Source organism: Falco punctatus, assembly GCF_963210335.1.
Source record: "Falco punctatus genome assembly, chromosome: 4".
NCBI lineage: Eukaryota > Metazoa > Chordata > Aves > Falconiformes > Falconidae > Falco > Falco punctatus.
In genome coordinates, this window is record NC_137583.1 from 103,517,211 (window position 1) to 103,535,347 (window position 18,137).

General features: G+C 35.6%; 1 protein-coding gene across 5 annotated transcripts in view; it reads left to right on the forward strand.

Moving 5' to 3' along the window:
- The window catches only part of SLC4A7 (solute carrier family 4 member 7), a 97,625-nt gene extending 79,503 nt beyond the window's left edge, over positions 1 to 18,122 (forward strand). For all 5 annotated transcript variants that reach the window (XM_080385809.1, XM_080385805.1, XM_080385806.1 and 2 more), the window contains 11 exons: positions 230 to 335; positions 2,236 to 2,397; positions 3,298 to 3,411; positions 3,887 to 4,048; positions 4,299 to 4,550; positions 6,711 to 6,779; positions 7,209 to 7,382; positions 7,732 to 7,863; positions 8,609 to 8,706; positions 10,491 to 10,598; positions 13,658 to 18,122. In XM_080385809.1, the coding sequence (XP_080241935.1) occupies positions 230 to 335; positions 2,236 to 2,397; positions 3,298 to 3,411; positions 3,887 to 4,048; positions 4,299 to 4,550; positions 6,711 to 6,779; positions 7,209 to 7,382; positions 7,732 to 7,863; positions 8,609 to 8,706; positions 10,491 to 10,598; positions 13,658 to 13,739 (1,459 nt within the window). In that variant the 3' untranslated portion in view covers positions 13,740 to 18,122. The remainder of the gene's footprint in view (positions 1 to 229; positions 336 to 2,235; positions 2,398 to 3,297; positions 3,412 to 3,886; positions 4,049 to 4,298; positions 4,551 to 6,710; positions 6,780 to 7,208; positions 7,383 to 7,731; positions 7,864 to 8,608; positions 8,707 to 10,490; positions 10,599 to 13,657) is intronic.
- Positions 18,123 to 18,137: the final 15 nt, after the last annotated feature.

The following is an 18,137-nucleotide window of genomic DNA, read 5'->3' on the forward strand; positions in this document are numbered from 1 at the left end:
TCTTGTTCAGTCTGTTAAACCTCCTGAGCAGCTGCCTCTTTCATTCTTCATTCCTACCCACCTCCCAATAATCCTAGTTCATGTCATTTAGGGGAGGAGCCGTGTTCTCTGCTTCTTTTGTAGAAGGTGGGGATAAACTCTGGTTTAAATTCTTCAGGATTTTTGAAACTACTGTAATTTTGACACATATGGTTTAAAAGCATGTACATTATTTTTTTCTTCCCTTCAGATGTGTGTGTTCTGAACCTGAGAGACCCAGCAATGAAACTTTGAAGGTGTGGAGGAGTATGAATAAGTCTATGGAAAATATAGCATGGAGTAACCTTACAGTTTCTGTGAGTATCTAAAAGCTGTATATGTGTGTATGTATGTATGTATGAAAAATAAATGCCCACAGAGCACCAGTCTTGATATAATATTTCTCATCTAGTTTCTGTCTTGATTTGAACTGTATTCTGAACTCTTTTATTCTTCCCATAATGCTTTAAACAGTCATTGTAGTGGTTTGAATGAATGAGTCCGTGGCAGTGTAAATGCTAATATCATAAATGTTTACTTGAGGTAGCCACTTTAATCCTGGTAAGCAGCACAGCCTTCTTTCTGAAGTGCAGATGAATATGATGAGCTGGATAAACAGGAGATTGCTTCCTTCAATCTCCTGGAAAGGGTGAACAAATAATTTTAAGATAACGTGAAGGTGGAATCTGCAGTTAAAATGTGGTAGCAAACGTGTTAATCTGTTTGTTAGACATTGGCATAAAACTATAACAGAATCAAATAAATTATCTAAATACCGATGGGAAGAAAAAAACTATTTGGAAAAATGAACAGTAAAAGAAAAGGGGAAGAGCTATTTGAAGGAGTAGGCTTGAAAGCATTACCTTCTGAACTTGATATTTTATACCAATATCTAATTTTTTGGGTAGATGAAGAGGAGGAAAGTTACTATGTGGAAGTGATACTGAAGGTTTTTAGGAAGAAACATTTTTGCTTAATAACAGTTCCTTGGGTGGGAATCAGTTGCCTGAACACATCTGTCCATGGCCACTTTGCATACCCTGGCATCTGGTTTCCACCTACATCTTGAATGATTTGGATCTACTATAGATTTTGTGTTGCGTTTGCTAGCTGAGTGTGCCTACTTTGGCCATCTTAGGCAATCTAAAATGGCAGTAGTTACCTGTGTAGGGGTTCTCCTTGTGTCTGAGCCTTAGATGTTCACAATGAAAGTAGGTATTTTGCACAGCAAAAGTGCTATGGAAAACCTCAGTGCTTTACTTGAGTTTTAGCTGTAGTGTTTGCTATGTACCACCGATGGCTCCTGGTCTGCCGTAATCACTTAGGATGGCAGTTTCTCTTGAACTTAGTTTTTACATTTATTCTATATTTATTTTTTATTTTATATACCTTTTCATTCCCTTAAGCATCTTCAGTCTTCGCAGAGAGACAGAACTGATCCAGGATGTGGTGGGGCTTATAATAAAAGTAGATTGTTAATGGGGTGAATTTTTGTCATAAGTTAAATTTTTCAATAAATTAACCTGTTTAAAGACCAGGTTGTGGCAATGCTGCTTCCAACTATTTGATTTATTGACTTCTTGTTTCCTTATACTCCATGTGTCTACTTTAATTCTTCACTTGGCATTTCAGTGAGCCTGGTGGATAGGGATCATCTGACTTTGTTTTCTTTTTTATTCAAATCCATTATTTGCGATGCTTTTTCTGCTTTACTAGAAACTTTTTCTTTTCTTAACAGTTGGGTTAATCTCATTTTGTAAGAGTCTTTGTTTCTTATCTGTATCGAGGCAAAACGAAGTCAAGAATAAAGAGGTGGGAGAAACTGAGGTGATGCTTGTTTATGTTCATTAGCTTGAAAGTTGGTTTTGGATAGTCTGCGTTTCCTGCGCTTAGTCCTCAGTCTTTATTTATACATTCAATCTTGTGATGCTTTGAGAAATAGAATAGAAATGAGGTGAATGTAAATAAGTTTTTATTCTTGCTCATCTCCCAGCATTTTGTCATCCCAAAATCATCAGTGATGGCTACTGCGGCTCTTCTGGAACAGACAACGCAGATTTTTTTGCATTTCAAGATGAGGTGGTGACGAAGGAAGGAGAATCCCATTTTTGGGATTGTGAAAGTTCTCAAATATGTTGTATGTTGTGGAGCTGCAGGTTAGGTTGAATGTACTCAATAAATAAAACGTAGAAATTTAAGGAGTTCTTCTCTTTGCAGGAATGTTTAGAATTTCATGGTGTGTTTCGTGGATCAGCTTGTGGCCGTCATGGACCATACATTCCAGATGTTCTCTTCTGGTCTGTCATATTATTCTTTACAACATTTTTCCTCTCCTCTTTCCTTAAGCAATTCAAGACCAAACGCTATTTCCCCACTAAGGTAATTCTGTTTAGACTATTTTTATCTTGTGATAAATACATTAGTATAACTTAACAGTTGAATTTTCTATTTTGCTTCAGAACTTTGTATTGAGGGATTTCTTTTAAGGCAGAAAAAGAAATCAAAATAGAAAATCAGCTAAAAATTCAAAAAATGAAGGCAGTAGAGGAAAGGAATCATCTGCAGAAATTTCAGTGCTTACTCTACCTTCCTGTAGTTACAAGATATTCTAAACATCAGAAGACCTAAGCAGTCTGTCTCCCCATATTAATAGTTATTGTCGGGTATCATTTGGAGAGATAATACTGCTACTGCTTTCCTCACCTAGCCATACAGAACAATTGATTGCTTTCCCCAGACTGCTGATGTATGAAGGGTTCTGAGAGGTTTCTCAGGGGATTACTATTTCTAATAGAGACTAATATCCTTGGGCTGATTTATACAGCTTCTCCTAGCCAAAATACAAACCTCAGCTCATCCTGCAGTGTGTTCCTAATGTTTGTTAAAGTCATCTGATAACCTGAATCGATTGCAAATTATCCTGCTCTTATCTATTAAAACATCAAATGTATGGGTATTGATTTCAGAACAGTTCAGTGATATTTGTGAATTAAGCTACAAAAAGACTAGCTGTTATGGCCCAGCCTCCTAGTAGGGTTGAGGGGACAGGAAACTTACCAAGGAGTTATTTTAAGTAATTTGCTTCTTGCAGTAGATCACATTTAAATGAGATAATCAGATGAACCGTTGTACAGAATACTTACCTTCTGCAACTTCATGCTATGTGGGCAGGCAGCTTACATTTTCCCTTTTTATTTTAAAAACTATATAATGTTCTGTAGTGTAATACAATATAAATAGACGAAGAAGCAAGAGTTAACACAAGTCTTTTCTTTGTAGGTTCGTTCTACCATCAGTGATTTTGCAGTATTTCTGACCATAGTAATCATGGTTGTGATTGACTACCTTGTAGGAGTACCTTCTCCTAAGCTTCATGTTCCAGAGAAATTTGAAGTAAGAAATAAAACCTTTAAAAAAAAAGATAAAAAAAGTAAAACTTAAAAAAACAACGACCCCAAAATGTTTTAAACGCTTGCAGTTTCATAGACAGTAGAACAGTGGAATTGTATAGAAACAGAAATTTATTTTTTTTACTTACAATGTAGTTTAAGTAGTCTGTCTTCTGTTCTGTATGTATGTCTTGTCTGACAGAAGAGACTATGCATTATATTACAACATCACTGAAAAGGAAGCATTCTTTTGTGCAGATGTGCAAAAATGAAGGAATGGAATGGATTTGTTTTAATTTTTTCCATATAAATGTCACGTTCATATTTAAGAGCTAAATCCGGCTTTTGGTCAAAGCCATTAGAAAAAAATCTAAACACATATATGAGACTTGATCTATTTGTTGCAGCAATTTGTAGCAATAAAACATGCTTTATATTTTAGTAATTTAATTTATATCGTTGATAATTTGTTTTTTCAGCCCACTCGAAAAGACCGAGGATGGTTCATAGATCCTCTTGGAAGTAATCCTTGGTGGACACTCTTGATAGCTGCTGTTCCTGCTTTACTCTGTACCATTCTCATTTTCATGGATCAGCAAATAACAGCGGTTATTATAAACAGGAAGGAACATAAGCTGAAGGTAAAAGTCATTTTCACAAAACTCAAGTTTTGTGCAAGTCAAGTTTTTAAACCAGATTATTCTGCGAGTCTGTGAAATATTGCAACAGCTACTAAATAAATGTGTATATTAACTAATAAAGAACAAATACAATTTTGTGGACACTTTCAAAGTATCTAACTTCTGTAGTTTTCTGTTATTTACCAGCTAAGTTATAAATATGGTATCATATAAAAATGAAGTTTATCAAATTGTTTGTTTAATTTTACAGAAAGGCTGTGGTTATCATCTTGATCTGCTCATGGTTGGTGTTATGTTGGGGATATGTTCTATCATGGGCTTACCGTGGTTTGTTGCTGCAACTGTCCTGTCTATAAGTCATGTTAACAGCCTGAAAGTTGAATCTGAATGCTCAGCACCAGGAGAGCAACCAAAGTTTTTGGGAATCCGGGAGCAGCGAGTGACAGGATTGATGATTTTTGTCCTGATGGGGCTGTCAGTGTTCATGACCTCTGTGTTAAAGGTGAAAGACAGTTTTTTCCAAAATATTTGTATTTTCTTTGTGCTTTTGATTTTGATATTGTGATTTAGCATTTCATAATGTGAGGAAGTTTAATTCTGTTAAGTAAAATATGCCTGGACTCATTCTCAAATTCTTTAAGAGGTGTTAGTTGTATAGAAATGATGGGGGGAGATAAAGTGAATGAAATCTGAGCAAACTAGCAATGTAGTGAGTAGTGAAGAAAACAACCTTTGTCCATGTTCCTTGATTGTCTTGCCAGCTGTTTTTTAGCTTCTTGAGTCCGTGTTCCCTAACATAATTATGTAGTTTTTATGTGAGTCATAAATAGAGAGAGAAAAGGAGTGTGATAAATAAACACATCAAGTTGAGTGGAAGTATTATAATATAGCAGAATAAACAGAAAAAGTGATCATCAGAAATTACATTGTTCACTTTTCATTATCTTCAGCTTTTTAAACTTGCTTCGATCTTTGAAGCGTCAAGATTATCTTATGCATCATCACTGTGTAATAGAGATTTTGAGGGCCGAATTGTGGCCTCAGTTTACACTGTTTCTTAATTTAGTGCCCTTTCGAAGACTTCCAGAAAAAAACCAATCATTCGGTTGGCTTTTTGCTCAGATTTGAGTAAAATTCATTCAACTTCTCCTTTGCTGTTTCAGATCCAGTAGTTAAAAGGAGAAATTAAAAAACTGTCTTTTTGTTGCAGAAATAGCAGACATTGCATAAATTGCATAATTTTGAATACCTTTAAAGAACTTTTGTAAAAGTCTGTGTAAAGACAGATCACAAGTAATTTCACAAAAAGGTGGCTTCTAATGGCTGTTGAAGTTTAGATAATGGGAAGAAACAAACCTATGAACACACAGCTGTAGTTTAGTAATTAGAGGTACATATTATAAATTCTTAATAGTAGATCACTTGTAAATGTTAAAAAATGTAAAGGTCTGAAAACAGTAAGGTAATGGCAGTTATTAAGAATGAGTATTCAGATTTGACAATCCCTGGTTGAAAAGCTGCCAAGAGCTCAGCTGTATAATACAAATGATCAGGATCAAAAGCAGAAATACTGAAATTTATTGTTGCTAAAAAGCGAACGATAAAGGTGCCAATTGCTGAAGCTAGAGGTTTACCCCATGTTTTAACGGCTGTTTCTTAGAAACTAATACTTTTTTCTGAAACCAAGGGTAATGGGAATGGTGTTACTACTGTTTTGCTCTTTATGAAATGTTTTTCCTTTTCAATGTGAATGGCCCTTACTGTTCAAAAGAAAGGAGGAGAACAAAGCCTTGCATCTGTAGGTTGCTGTGGTTTTGTTTCATGTATGGTTTTATACTGAGTTAATGCAGTAAAAGTTAACATAAATGAAGTTATTAGCATGTCAAATTAGAGCTTACAGTGAAGACATTAGCTTTTATATACACACACACGCGCGCGCATCTATGTCTATGCAGTAATGAATCCCTAAGGTGTAGTTTTAATCCACACTATTTAAGTTTCAGTAAAGGCTTTTGTTCAGGCTTGATGGTAGCTGTTTTTATTAAGATTTCAAATAGTATCTTGGCTGTCCTTTACTCAGAAGTGTCATGAATTCAGGAGCAAAGAAAACTTTGCTTGCTTTGTGTAGGCTGCAGAGGTTTCATGCAAATGCCACTGATATCAGTGGACGGCTTCATTATCTTAGTAAGGTTTAAATTGATCTTATTACAGCAAAATTTAGCTCTGAAAAATCAGGATATTTTAATAGCTCAGTGTTTTATTTAATCTGCTCCAGAAATGCAAGATAGTGATCAAAAGCAAAACTTCATTTGGCAATTTCATGAAGCTAATAGTCTCAGTACAGTTCCTGTCAGATAGCAACATAAAGCAGCATACTTGGCATTAATAGTAATCATGGTTGCAACCTAGAAAATTGAATTAATAGGCGGTCAGAGATGGAACTACTTTTTAAATCCTGATGATAGCCTTGTTAGCTCTAGATTTTTTTGCTGCTCAGTGATGTGTGTATTTTCTTTATAAATAAAAGAACCGCAGCTTTCACAGATTTCACTTCAGTAAAATATAATGCAAAGAAAACCTGGATCCATGTCTTTTGCCAATATGGACTGCTGTTAGCCACGCCAATTATACAACTAACTGTGGATGGTTTTTTCCTCTCCAGTTTATTCCAATGCCAGTTTTGTACGGTGTCTTTCTTTACATGGGAGTCTCTTCATTAAAAGGCATTCAGGTAAAGTCTGATTTTAATGAGCAGTTCGCTTGTGTTTTACACTAAATGAAAAGGAAGTTATAACACTTTGAGAGCAACAATAACGTTAGCCCATATTGACTGAATAGTATTTACGATAATTTCCTGAGTGTCATGTTCAGACTGTGCTGTACCTTCACTTTTCACTTCGCATTTGTTCTTTCAGTAGTATAGCTGAGCAACGAATTACCTGAAATATTGTGAAATTTTGTAGTAGTAATGGGGGACTGGGGGGGCTGGGATGACCCAACAAAAGAAAATGCCCCCAGCCCTACCCCACTGCATGTTCAGTGTCCTTCATTAATACTTTATTTGGGTTTATGTTGTTTCTGGAGTCCGCTAAAAATGTTTATTGCCTTCTGGAGGGAAAGAAAATAACTAACTGAAGGATGATTTTATTTTTCAATGCAGTTTTTTGACCGTATAAAATTGTTTGGAATGCCTGCCAAACATCAGCCTGACCTGATTTATCTACGTTACGTGCCGCTCTGGAAGGTCCATATCTTTACAGTTGTTCAGCTCACTTGTCTAGTTCTGTTGTGGGTGATTAAAGCCTCTGCAGCTGCTGTTGTTTTCCCTATGATGGTAAGTGTTCTGCTTTACAAGTTAATAATTGTCCAAGAGTATGTGCATCATCCAGAACCTCTTCAGAATGTATTTGCTGCCTTAAGAAAGAAGGATGTGGGGAAGAAACAAAAGAACCCATAGTACATGTTCACTTTTGAAACACAAAAGGACTTTTCATTTCCTGAAAATAAGCAATTCAGTTGTGAATAGCTATTGAAAGTGGAAATTATTTAACTTCATGGTAAGATAAAACTGGTAGTACAAAAAAGGGCTTCAGTTAAAGATTCTGAATGTACTGAAAGCATGTGTGCATTTTTGTTCATTTAAGTAGCTTAATATAAACGATTCCATTTATGGTTCCCTTAAGGTTCTAGCATTGGTGTTCATTCGCAAGCTCATGGATTTATGTTTCACCAAAAGAGAGCTTAGCTGGCTTGATGATCTTATGCCAGAAAGCAAAAAGAAGAAAGAAGATGACAAAAAGAAAAAAGAGAAAGCAGTAAGTGTGAAAACAATCAAACTAAGCATGTCATAAATTGCTAAAGAATACTCAATGAGACTTAGAGAGACTATTATGGCAATTAAGATAAGGAAAAGTCACTGTTGCAGTGATGCTGTTAGGAACTATGATGACTCTTTGTGATTAAAATTAGCAAGCAAAGTGGAAAGAAGCAGGTTTTATCACAAAATGCTGTTTTGTCTTTCCCCAGGTTAGGAGAGAAAAGGGAGAGGGAGAGAAAAGCAGTGAAGTGGGATCTTCACCCTGCTTAAATTTATCACAAAACTGTTCATTGTATCAGGGACATTTTGCTTGTTTGTGTTTGCAGTGCTGTAATTAAAACATACTGCTAACTACTGAGAATATAGTAATACAGCTTAGAATCATAGGATCGTTTAGGTTGGGAAGACCTTTAAGATCGTCAAGTCCAACTGTTAACCCAGGACTGCCAAGTCCATCACTTTACCATGCTCATATAACTCCTCCATAAAAGCCTTACCTAACTGTACACCATCTAGCTGAATTCCTTGCAAAACTTGTCACACCCTCTTTCTCTACTCCCCTGTCCTCCCTACCTGGATAAAACGCTTCTAAAGAAAAAAGTTCTTAAACTATTATGTCCTGCATGCAACTCCAGTGCCTACAGGGAAATGCCCCTTACCCCTGTGGAAATTGTCAGCATGAGATGCTTCTTTTATTTCTACTGCATGAATAGTCTTACAAACTTTTTACTTGGAATTTACAGGAAGCAGAGAGAATGCTTCAGACAGGGGACAGTGAAAGTGTACACCTTGCATATGGAGAAGCAAATTTGGATTTTCCTGTAAAAACCCTAAAATACAGGTATAATAAAGTGTTGGTCTCTGAGGAGTTCTTTTATCGCATGCTGCAGTTTGCTTTGAGTTAAGCTGATAGCGTATGAGTTGAATTAATTTTTTTTTTCTCCTAAGCTTGTAACTCGGCCATGATTAGAAAGTATGAAGGTATATCTTGCAGTGCTTTAGTAGCATTTTTGTGTTGCGTTGTTCTTTAAAACTGCATCTTAATTATAAATTTACATGACCATCTTGAACAGATCAGATGACTCAATTTCGACCAGCTGTACTCAAGGTGAAGAAGCTTCCTTGGTCAGTTTTCATGGAATACTTGTGTGTTACCATGCATGAAATGCTGAGTATTGAGCAACTAATAGCATCAGTTGAGCCCTGTGTTTACCAGCCGCTTGGATTTTTCAGAAAAAGTCTTAAGTGTGCAGTTCTTTGGTTTAAGTGAGGGCTAAAATCTATAATTTCTGTGATACAAAAAATTTTTTTACGGGCAGCCATTTTTACTTTAAAACGTCATTTTCTGAAAGTAGATGTGAGGACAGAATAACCAGTTCCCTTCCGCAAAAGGAAGTGCTGGAATTTCATTGATGGAAAGGCGTCTTTTCTCAGTATGTATCTTCCTTACTGGGGATGCATTCAGTTTAGTTGTCAGGTATTGTACAACTATTCAACACACAAAAAAAAATGTTACAGATAAATAGCTTGTTATCTTTTTTTTTGCCCCTCTAATACTAAGAGTTCCTAGGTCAAAAATTTGCTTTGCTATGGATCTAGAGTAGTATTTGGTTTACCCTGATCAGAGTTGGGAACAGGCAGATTTTGGATTAGACATATATTCCTGCTAACTGCTCGCCTGCTCCAAGAGCAGGCTTAATCAGGCTTTAGCAACTTAAATGAAAGTGCAAAATGCTAAAGCTTTTTTAAAAAACACATTTGAATTAATATTTGCTTTCACAGTAGAGTTATGATTTCATTTTGTGTGTGTGTGGTTTTTTGCTGTATATTTCACTGTCTTGCATCTTGTGGAGATTGCTGAGGAAAAACGGCTTTGAAAGATTCTATGAAATGTGAAGAACTCCTACAGATAACCTGCAGTACATTATGAAGCTTAAGTGTGGAACAGAACAGAAAGTGTGTCTGCAGACAACACCTAAATCTGCTATACGTACAAACATGGGGAGAGCAAAGGGGAGATAGCTTTTAAAAGCTTATAATCTGTGAGGGTGAATGTCTCTTTTGCAGGTCTTGGGGAGGTGGTGGCAAAAAAAAAAAGTCTTGAAAAATGTCTAGTAAGACTCTGCAGGAAAAAAAAAAAACTTGAAATCTGTCTAGATAATTGGGACTTCTAGGTTTTTACTAGGTTTAAATATCAACTGATTTACCAGTTTCAGAATTTTATTAATATCTGCTCTTTTGCCCATGAGTATTTCCTGGAAGCAACTTAAAATAATTCTGATTAATGAAAGCCTTAGCAGGACAGTGTGATTAAGTTCATTATTTCTGAGCACGCAAAATAATTTTATGAGATTACAGGTAATTAGAAATGGCATAGCTCTCAAATATTCTCAATGTCTTGGTGATATCTATGTGAAAAACTGGTTTATGATGCTATGTGATTAAGGCAGTGCTAGTGACTTAAATTTTCAACTTTTTGTTGAATTACATTTGTAAGAGATGAACTTAATTTGTGGCTGTGTAAATATTGAAAGAAGGCACAACTGATGTAAATGATGAGTGACAGTAAGTATAATTCTGTTGCAAGCTGTTGAATACTAACCAGAAAGTATGTTTGTTCTTTAGCATTGATCCCTCAATTGTAAACATATCAGACGAAATGGCCAAAACTGCACAGTGGAAGGCTCTTGCCATGAGTACTGAGAATGCCAAAGTAACCAGAGCTAACCTGAGGTAGTTATAATAATTACTCACGTGTTTTCTAACTATGGTTTTGTGTTTAGCAGCTAATACTGTACTTTTATTTCTTGAAATGTATATCGAAAAAATGAGCATACGTGGTTTGTAAATCTGCTTTGACTTTTCACTTCTAAGGAACTTGAATTTGAACTTAATTTTTGCTTTTTACTCTGAAGTTAAACAATTTCTATAATGAATTCCAATTATTTTATTAAATGTATTATTACAATTTTAAAGTTACTCTTTATTTGCTTATTTGCATTATTAGCAATATGTGCTAATATATTAGCTATTATATGCTATTCTGATGGGCTTAGGGTTTCTAAAAAGTTTTACTAGAGTGTATATGAGCATGGGAATTGTTTGATCCTGAACATAACAAATGCCAGTGGGAATAAGAGGTGAGTCCAACACTTTCATTGTTGCTTTATGCTGCCTTAGGACCTGCACCCTCTTTTTGTGGGTGGGTGGGTTGGTTGGTTTGTTTATCCCTGGCTCATTTTTAATCTTTAAAAATTAAACCTGACTCAAATGCTACCTTTACTGGATATGAAATATACTTGAAATGAAGTACGAGACAGATTAGGAGTCCTCAGTGCTGTGAGCTTTTCCTGTAAGCTGACACGTATCTTCTCTGATGGCTGGGAGCCTCATGCTCAGTGAGCTTCCCATCAACCAAGGAACTCTGTGGAGGGAATCATTCTGCTGTTCTGTCCTAGTTTCTTCCCTGTCTGTCATCTGTGAAGGGGAACAAACCAAATTTGGAATATTTACATGGAGTATCCCCAACTTCCTGAAAGGCTTGTAATTTATAGGAACTGGTACCTGTGGACTGTTCCATCACAATTGCTTAGTAGTTTTTTTGTAGGAGAGAGGGGAGACTGAGTGTGGTTGATTTGGGAAAACTGAGTTTATGCAATCCTGCTGCCTGCCCATGCATCTTCACTTGGTTGATCCCTTTCAGCCAAATCTGTCAAAGACAGGTTCTGGAGATACGAAATTGCCAGGTTTTGTATAAAATACATCTTGGTGGAAGAGTTGGCAGTGAAGGGAGTGTTCATATGTAATTGTGCAAGCTGCTGAGTACTGTTGAGCTTGCATCATGGAAACAGCAGTAGTTACTGGCCACGGAGCACTTGTGTACCATCTGTTTAGTCAGCATGTGCATTGCTCCAAGCTAGGCATGGGCTTTGTTTCACCCAGACAGTAGGTCAGCCAAGGGTGATGAAGGAGGCAAGAGGAGAACATGAAGGTATTGTAATAGGAAAGGCTGAAGAGACTCATTAGTGCAGGCACAGTTTTCAGTGAATTTTCAGCCTGTATTGTTACAAGAGTTTAAAATGTTCAAATACATGTTTTAGATGTACTCAAGTTTTTAAAAATGTTTAGTATAAAGTAGATTCTCAGGGAGATAGATAATAGAGGCATTAGATAACAGAATATGTGTGTTAGTATACCCTCATATTTTAATCGTGCTCTTTCATGCTAAGTTCTCAAAAACCTGTTACAGAATTTGTGGATGTTTCTACTATACTATCTGATAGCCATTGGGTGTGTAAGGCTTGAAAAGATACAGAGCTCTGTTTCTTTTTCCAGAAGAATTAAAATCACTAAATCTGGTTTTCGGGTAGCTAGTACAACTCCCATCTTGCACTTTCCTGTTTCCTGGGTAGGTTTAGTTAGTATAGAATTATATGCAGCACTAGCAAATGATGCTTCTGATCTGTTTGCAGTGTTTTTTGATCTACTTAGATGGAATACTGGGTACTACTTGTCTTCTGTATTTTGCTATAAGACATTTCCCTTTGATTCCATAACCTGCCCTGCTTGAGATTAGTATGGTAAAAGGGAACTTGCTAAAACTGCAAATTGAAAATAAAAAACACTGGTGTCAGAAACTAGCTCTTTCAAGAGGCAATCTGATACTGCATGCATCTGGAAAATGTTAGAAGGCAGGACTTCCTTGAGCCTGAGCTCAATTAGTAGCTGTTTTGAGGTATGTGTTACCCTTTCTTGTATAGTAGGTGCTGGAGATATCTAGAGATGTCGCCACTGCTCAGTCAAAAGTGATTCTCAGTAAATTTTTCATGTCAGTTCTGTTAAGTTTTTCTGTGTAACAGTCTTCATCTGATAGTAGGTTTCAAATAGGGTGCAGATTGAAGCAAGTAATGTCTTCTGGAATTCCAGACAACATGGTTGTGGGGGTTGGCATTATTTCCTAAAATTCTTGCCTTTTAAAAAAAATTAACTTTTTAGATTTTTTTTTAATCCTTCCTGAACTGATCCAGACTGCTTTTTCTTTGTTCCTCCTCCATCTGTCATATTTTACAGACTCTGTGGAGTCCAGACAGACTTTCATTTTTCTAAGGAATTCCAGATATTTTCATGAATTTCTAATACATTTTTTTTTCCCTTTAAAGAGCAACTTCCACAGATGTGTTCTCTCTTCTAAAATTCATGCCTAGGGAATCCTCCCTTTTATACGCACAAGTGCCCTGTAATCCTGGGACATTCCTTTCTGTCCTTGGATAAGCCACTGTTCAGTGTCTGTCCCTGAGAGTGTCAGCTGTTCAGGTGCAGCCAGCCCATTCATTGTCTTTAGGTTGAATGGACACTTACACACAGATTTCTGATTGTCCTCTACTGTTGTTACAGGTGTGGTTCCCGTTATGAAAAGACTGAAATATTTTCGCAGTCTTGTATTGTGAACAAAATTGTTTCCCTGCCCAATAGTTAAGCAGTATTAGTAATATTGCTTATTATGTAATTTTGAGTATTTTTAACGAGACATTTTGTGGGTTTTGTTTTTGTTATGTTTTCTTTTTTCTTCCAAATGATGTTCTGCAGAACAATTTAAAATCAATAGAATCAATAAAAGCAGTGGGACTGGAAGGTGGTGTTTATAGATGAGGTATTGGTGTTTTCTCCCTTAAGCGTGAACCATTCCTGTGAATACTGTTTATTAGTATTATGTACTGTGAAGTATGAAATCTTTTAGTTAACCTTTACTAAAGTGAATCAAACCTTACATGTTCCTCTTTGCTTTCAAACAGCCCTGAAAAACCAGAAAGTGTGAAAATAAATGTGGAAGAGTCACCTGTTGTGAAATACGTGGATGCTGAAACATCTTTATAGAACTGAACCAAGGGCAGTTATGTTTATTTGTGTGTGTGTATATATATATCACTGTAGGATATTATACCATGGAAGTGTGATTTCCAGTTTAAGGAGCGACATGTATTTAATTCTGCCATTGTTTAGGGCACTGTAGATATGCTTGCATAATGAGAGATTTTCCTACAGATAAGATGAGTGGTAATCACACTTCAGCTATTTATTTTATTCTAAAATTTATTTTCATTTTTAAATAGGAAGTTTGCAATGAATACATATTTTCAATAATCAATATGTGCATAAAAGTTCAATCAGCTTTTGCTGATGATTACTGGTCCACATTGCTTAAAATTTTACAATACCTCTGTTTATAATGTGCGCTACAGAAGTTTGTTTTCCATGCAGGCAATTACTGCTTGTTTTTGCAGGGTATACTTTTTTGTGATTTCATAGAACAAATATCGATGTGCTGTTGACAAGAACTACTGTGTTTTATGTCTCCACTACATGCTAGTGTTTTCTGGATTCTGTCTCTCCTATTTTAAAGAAGTGGCCTAGAGCCGTAAGTCAGGTGGCGAGTTCATCCTTAAAATACACATGAATACCTGGTTCTGCTACCTTTTTATATATAATTTTTTTTTTTCCAAATTCACTCTTGAGTTTTCATTATTGTTCAGTAGCAATATGAGTACAGTAATTGTAGTTATAGTCCCAAATCAGTATTTGCCATTCTGGACACTTTCATGTTTACACAATATGCATTGGATTTACAGACAGCCGGTCTCTAGGAAGTGAAACACACTTGCCACACTATACTCTGGAATTCTTTCTGTTCCTGTTTTTTACTTACACTTTTCTATTGACTTGCAGAGTCTGATTTACTCAGCTCTAAGACTGAAACTTCAGAGTATTTCATGCCCTCATCAACTGTATTCCTCGCTTAATTATTTTTTAGATGTACTGCGTATTTGATTAAATTAGCTGTAGTTTATTTCTGTAATAGGTTTATGATCAGTATTATTTTATGGATTACAAATTGCTTGTGGTATTTGTGTGTACAGTTCTGATCCTCTCCATTGTAAAGGGCATATATGATAGCACACCAACTTATTTTTAAACATTTTATTTATTTTGATTAGCATAAATTTTTATCATTTAAGATGATTAAAAAAGTAAATATTCATTTATTAAAGTAAAGTCAGTGCATTTATTGTAGTTACATTTTCAACTTCTAGTGTTTAGCATTATAATATTTGAAATAATGAGAATTTTATCTATAAATTAAAATCTTGATCACTTGATCACTTACCAGCGCAATTTCCATTATTAATGTCTTTTTGCCTTATGCCTTGGTTTTTGGCTTTAATTTCTGAAATGGTCTCTTTACGTTCTGAATTGCCACTAGCCCTTTCTGGATATACTAAAATGGCTTTAATTAGAATCTGTGCTCATTTAAAATTAGAAGATGCTCTTTGCTTAATTCTGCTTTTAGCAGAGTTGGGACTGCAAAAGGAGCTGATTCTGGAGGAGGGCAGAGTTCATCTGAAAATACCCTTTAAGGTGGAATTTTGGTGCTCTTCAGCCAAGTGTCACTTGGTGAGAAGGTAATTGTATATTACAAAAACAAAGCAATCAGTGGGAATAAATTAGAAACATTTTAAAATAGCATTCAAATTACCTAGACTGTTACTGTTCCCTTTAAATGTAATGTAATTAAATAATGTGGCTTTTGGTTTTTTCTGCCCCTTTCTCATTTGGCTGAATTCTGAAAAGTCAATTTAAAGAAAGTAAAGCATAGTGTACAGCAATACAAATAATGGTATCCAAGCTGTCATAAAAAGGCTCGGGTCAGTGGCACAGTTGGTGAGGTCTGCATTGTCAGTGTGACCAGTACTGTGTAGTGACCTGCGGAGATGTTCCTTTATTCTTAGGTAATAGTGTAGCTTGTGCCTTAGCTTGAGAACGTGCTCTTTCAGAAAATACCTGTGTTTTCCCTCCAGTCAAACTGAGACACAATGAAATGATAGCAGATGTTTTCCCAAAGCTTTCTGTATTACTTAAAGAAAAAAAAAAAAAAAAAAGTAAGTATGCATCTGCAGGTCAGTTGTTGACTACTAAATAGCTCTTGCTGAATCAGAGGGAAGATATTTTGGGCAGTTTACATAGTGTTATCCGCAACACGCTACTTCTGTACTAGTCTTCCCAGTAGTATTTTATGCTTATGTTCACAGTCCTGCCACAGTTTCCAAAACCCCCCAAAATTACTTTATGCCTCTTAGATTTTAAACTCGTTAATGCTTGAAATCAGGGTTCCCTAGTGCTGCACACCTTGTATCTGGCTTCTCCTTTGGAAGGGTTACCTTTTGGTTGATACTACAGGAAGTGGATATTTTTTCTAGTAAAGCTGAAAGGAAACAAAACCGAAGCCCCACAAATCTAATCACAGTATTTATTCAATTGTAATTGTGTAGGTATTCTAATTGATGCCATAAATACCATGACTTGCAAAGCAGTTTACAGTGACCTTTAGTTCCAGTGTTCGTGGTCAGTAGCATGTTAGGCTTGCCCTTTTTCCCCATATGAATAGGTGAAGGTCTGGTATTAAGTACCTAAAAGCCCATTGATAATCTATAGTTAAGTGATCTGCTGCTCATTTTACACCTTCTCTGCTTTAAAAATCACAGAGTATTAAAGTAAAACGGCTAAGGATGTAGTTTACTGTATGTAGATACACGATTTGCCTTAATGGATGCGAAAGAGCAGTGATAATTGCTGTGCACTCATTTTTTTTTCATAGGGGTTAAACCCTGTAAAAACTACGCCAATGTATTTCCATTCCAACAGTTAGAGGAAAATAAACGGCCCTGCACTTTTTAGATGCCTTAGTTTCCCGGAATGGAGCTTAGTGCTACTGTGTATCTGGCTGCAGAGCCACCTCAGGAAGTCCCCTCTTTTTTTTTTTTTTTTTTTCCTTTGTTTTTTTTCTTCTTTTCTTCTTCCCTGCCCCCCCTTTTTTTTCTTTTTCTAATTTATTTATAAATATGAATGTTTACATAAAGTGTAGGTCTTAATTTTGACCACTCCATTTAAATTATCATCTAAAATATTTCACTTAATGCAGTTTCGTGTTTAAATTATATTCTACAAAACTCATTCTTAGTATTTTCATATGTATTACAATGACACACTTTTAATTCTGTTTACACATGCCCAAGTAATAAAACCTTCCTAGATTAATCTTGCAGCTATAATGTAATATCTCATGTGATTGTTCAGTGAAATGTTCCAAATTGCCAAGTTTGTCATCATAAAACCTGTTGGGGTAGAATTCGGTGCCCTGGTAGGGGATTTTCAACCAAATGTCTTGGCCATTTATTTTCTACATTTAATGAAAGTTCTCACGTAGGTTACCATTTGCTTCACCTACATCTCTGTCTTTACATGATAGCTTCCCTAATTTGTGCCCTTTGCAAAGGCAGGTTCGACAGGCTGTAAAATTTATTTGTATCATGGGTGGGATGTTGCAGTGCCTGCGCCGGTTTAAAGGGTTGTCTTGTTACATAGGTTCTGTAAATCATAAAAGAAACGGTTCATGATTTTCAGTTCACAAATGTAGTCTGTTAGATGAGCACCGCAATGATCTTGGTTTTCTTGTTGCTTTGTATGATTAGTAATGTTTTAATTACTCATCTAGGTCAAATTAATTATTGAGTACAGTACAAATGTGTGAAGCACTTTGTTTGTACCAACAGTAATTTATTTTATGGCAGATTTTAAGACTAGAGGTGCACAGCTTTGAGTCAGCATAAAAGTAGTGCTATGAATAAAGCAAATTGCTTAGTAATTTTAAGTCTTTTATTTTGTAACGTTTTTATTGAAAACTTACAAGACTTCGTAGTTGGCATTGAAGTTAATCTGAAGACACTTTCATATTGAATTTAGTATCTGTTAACATTTATTTGGAAAAATGAATTTGAAAGTCAGTACTTTTCTAAACGATTTTATTGGCAAGACACATAATTTATAATCATTTTCTTTCTATTGTTGCTGATACTCCTGTGCAAAGGTGTCTTCCAGGGTTCAGTGTCTGTAGCTGAACTGCAGTTTTGATTTTAATACTGATTATTTGAAATGTGATTACATGCTCTACGGTTCGAATTTTTTATGACTGCTTTTCTAATTACAATGATGTTTTTCTTACTTTATAACAAAATCCAAAGCCAGTGAAACATTATTCCAAATGTAGAATCAATATTCAGTTTATACAGGAAACACACAACCCTCAGACTTGTCTTTAACGTGAAAGATCCAGCCTTTGTTGTTTTAATTACTGCTAGAATAAAATTATCTTTTGTAACGTTTCAGAAAGTTGGTAAAAGCAATAAAAAAATCTACTGAACTATGCTAAGGCTTTTCCTG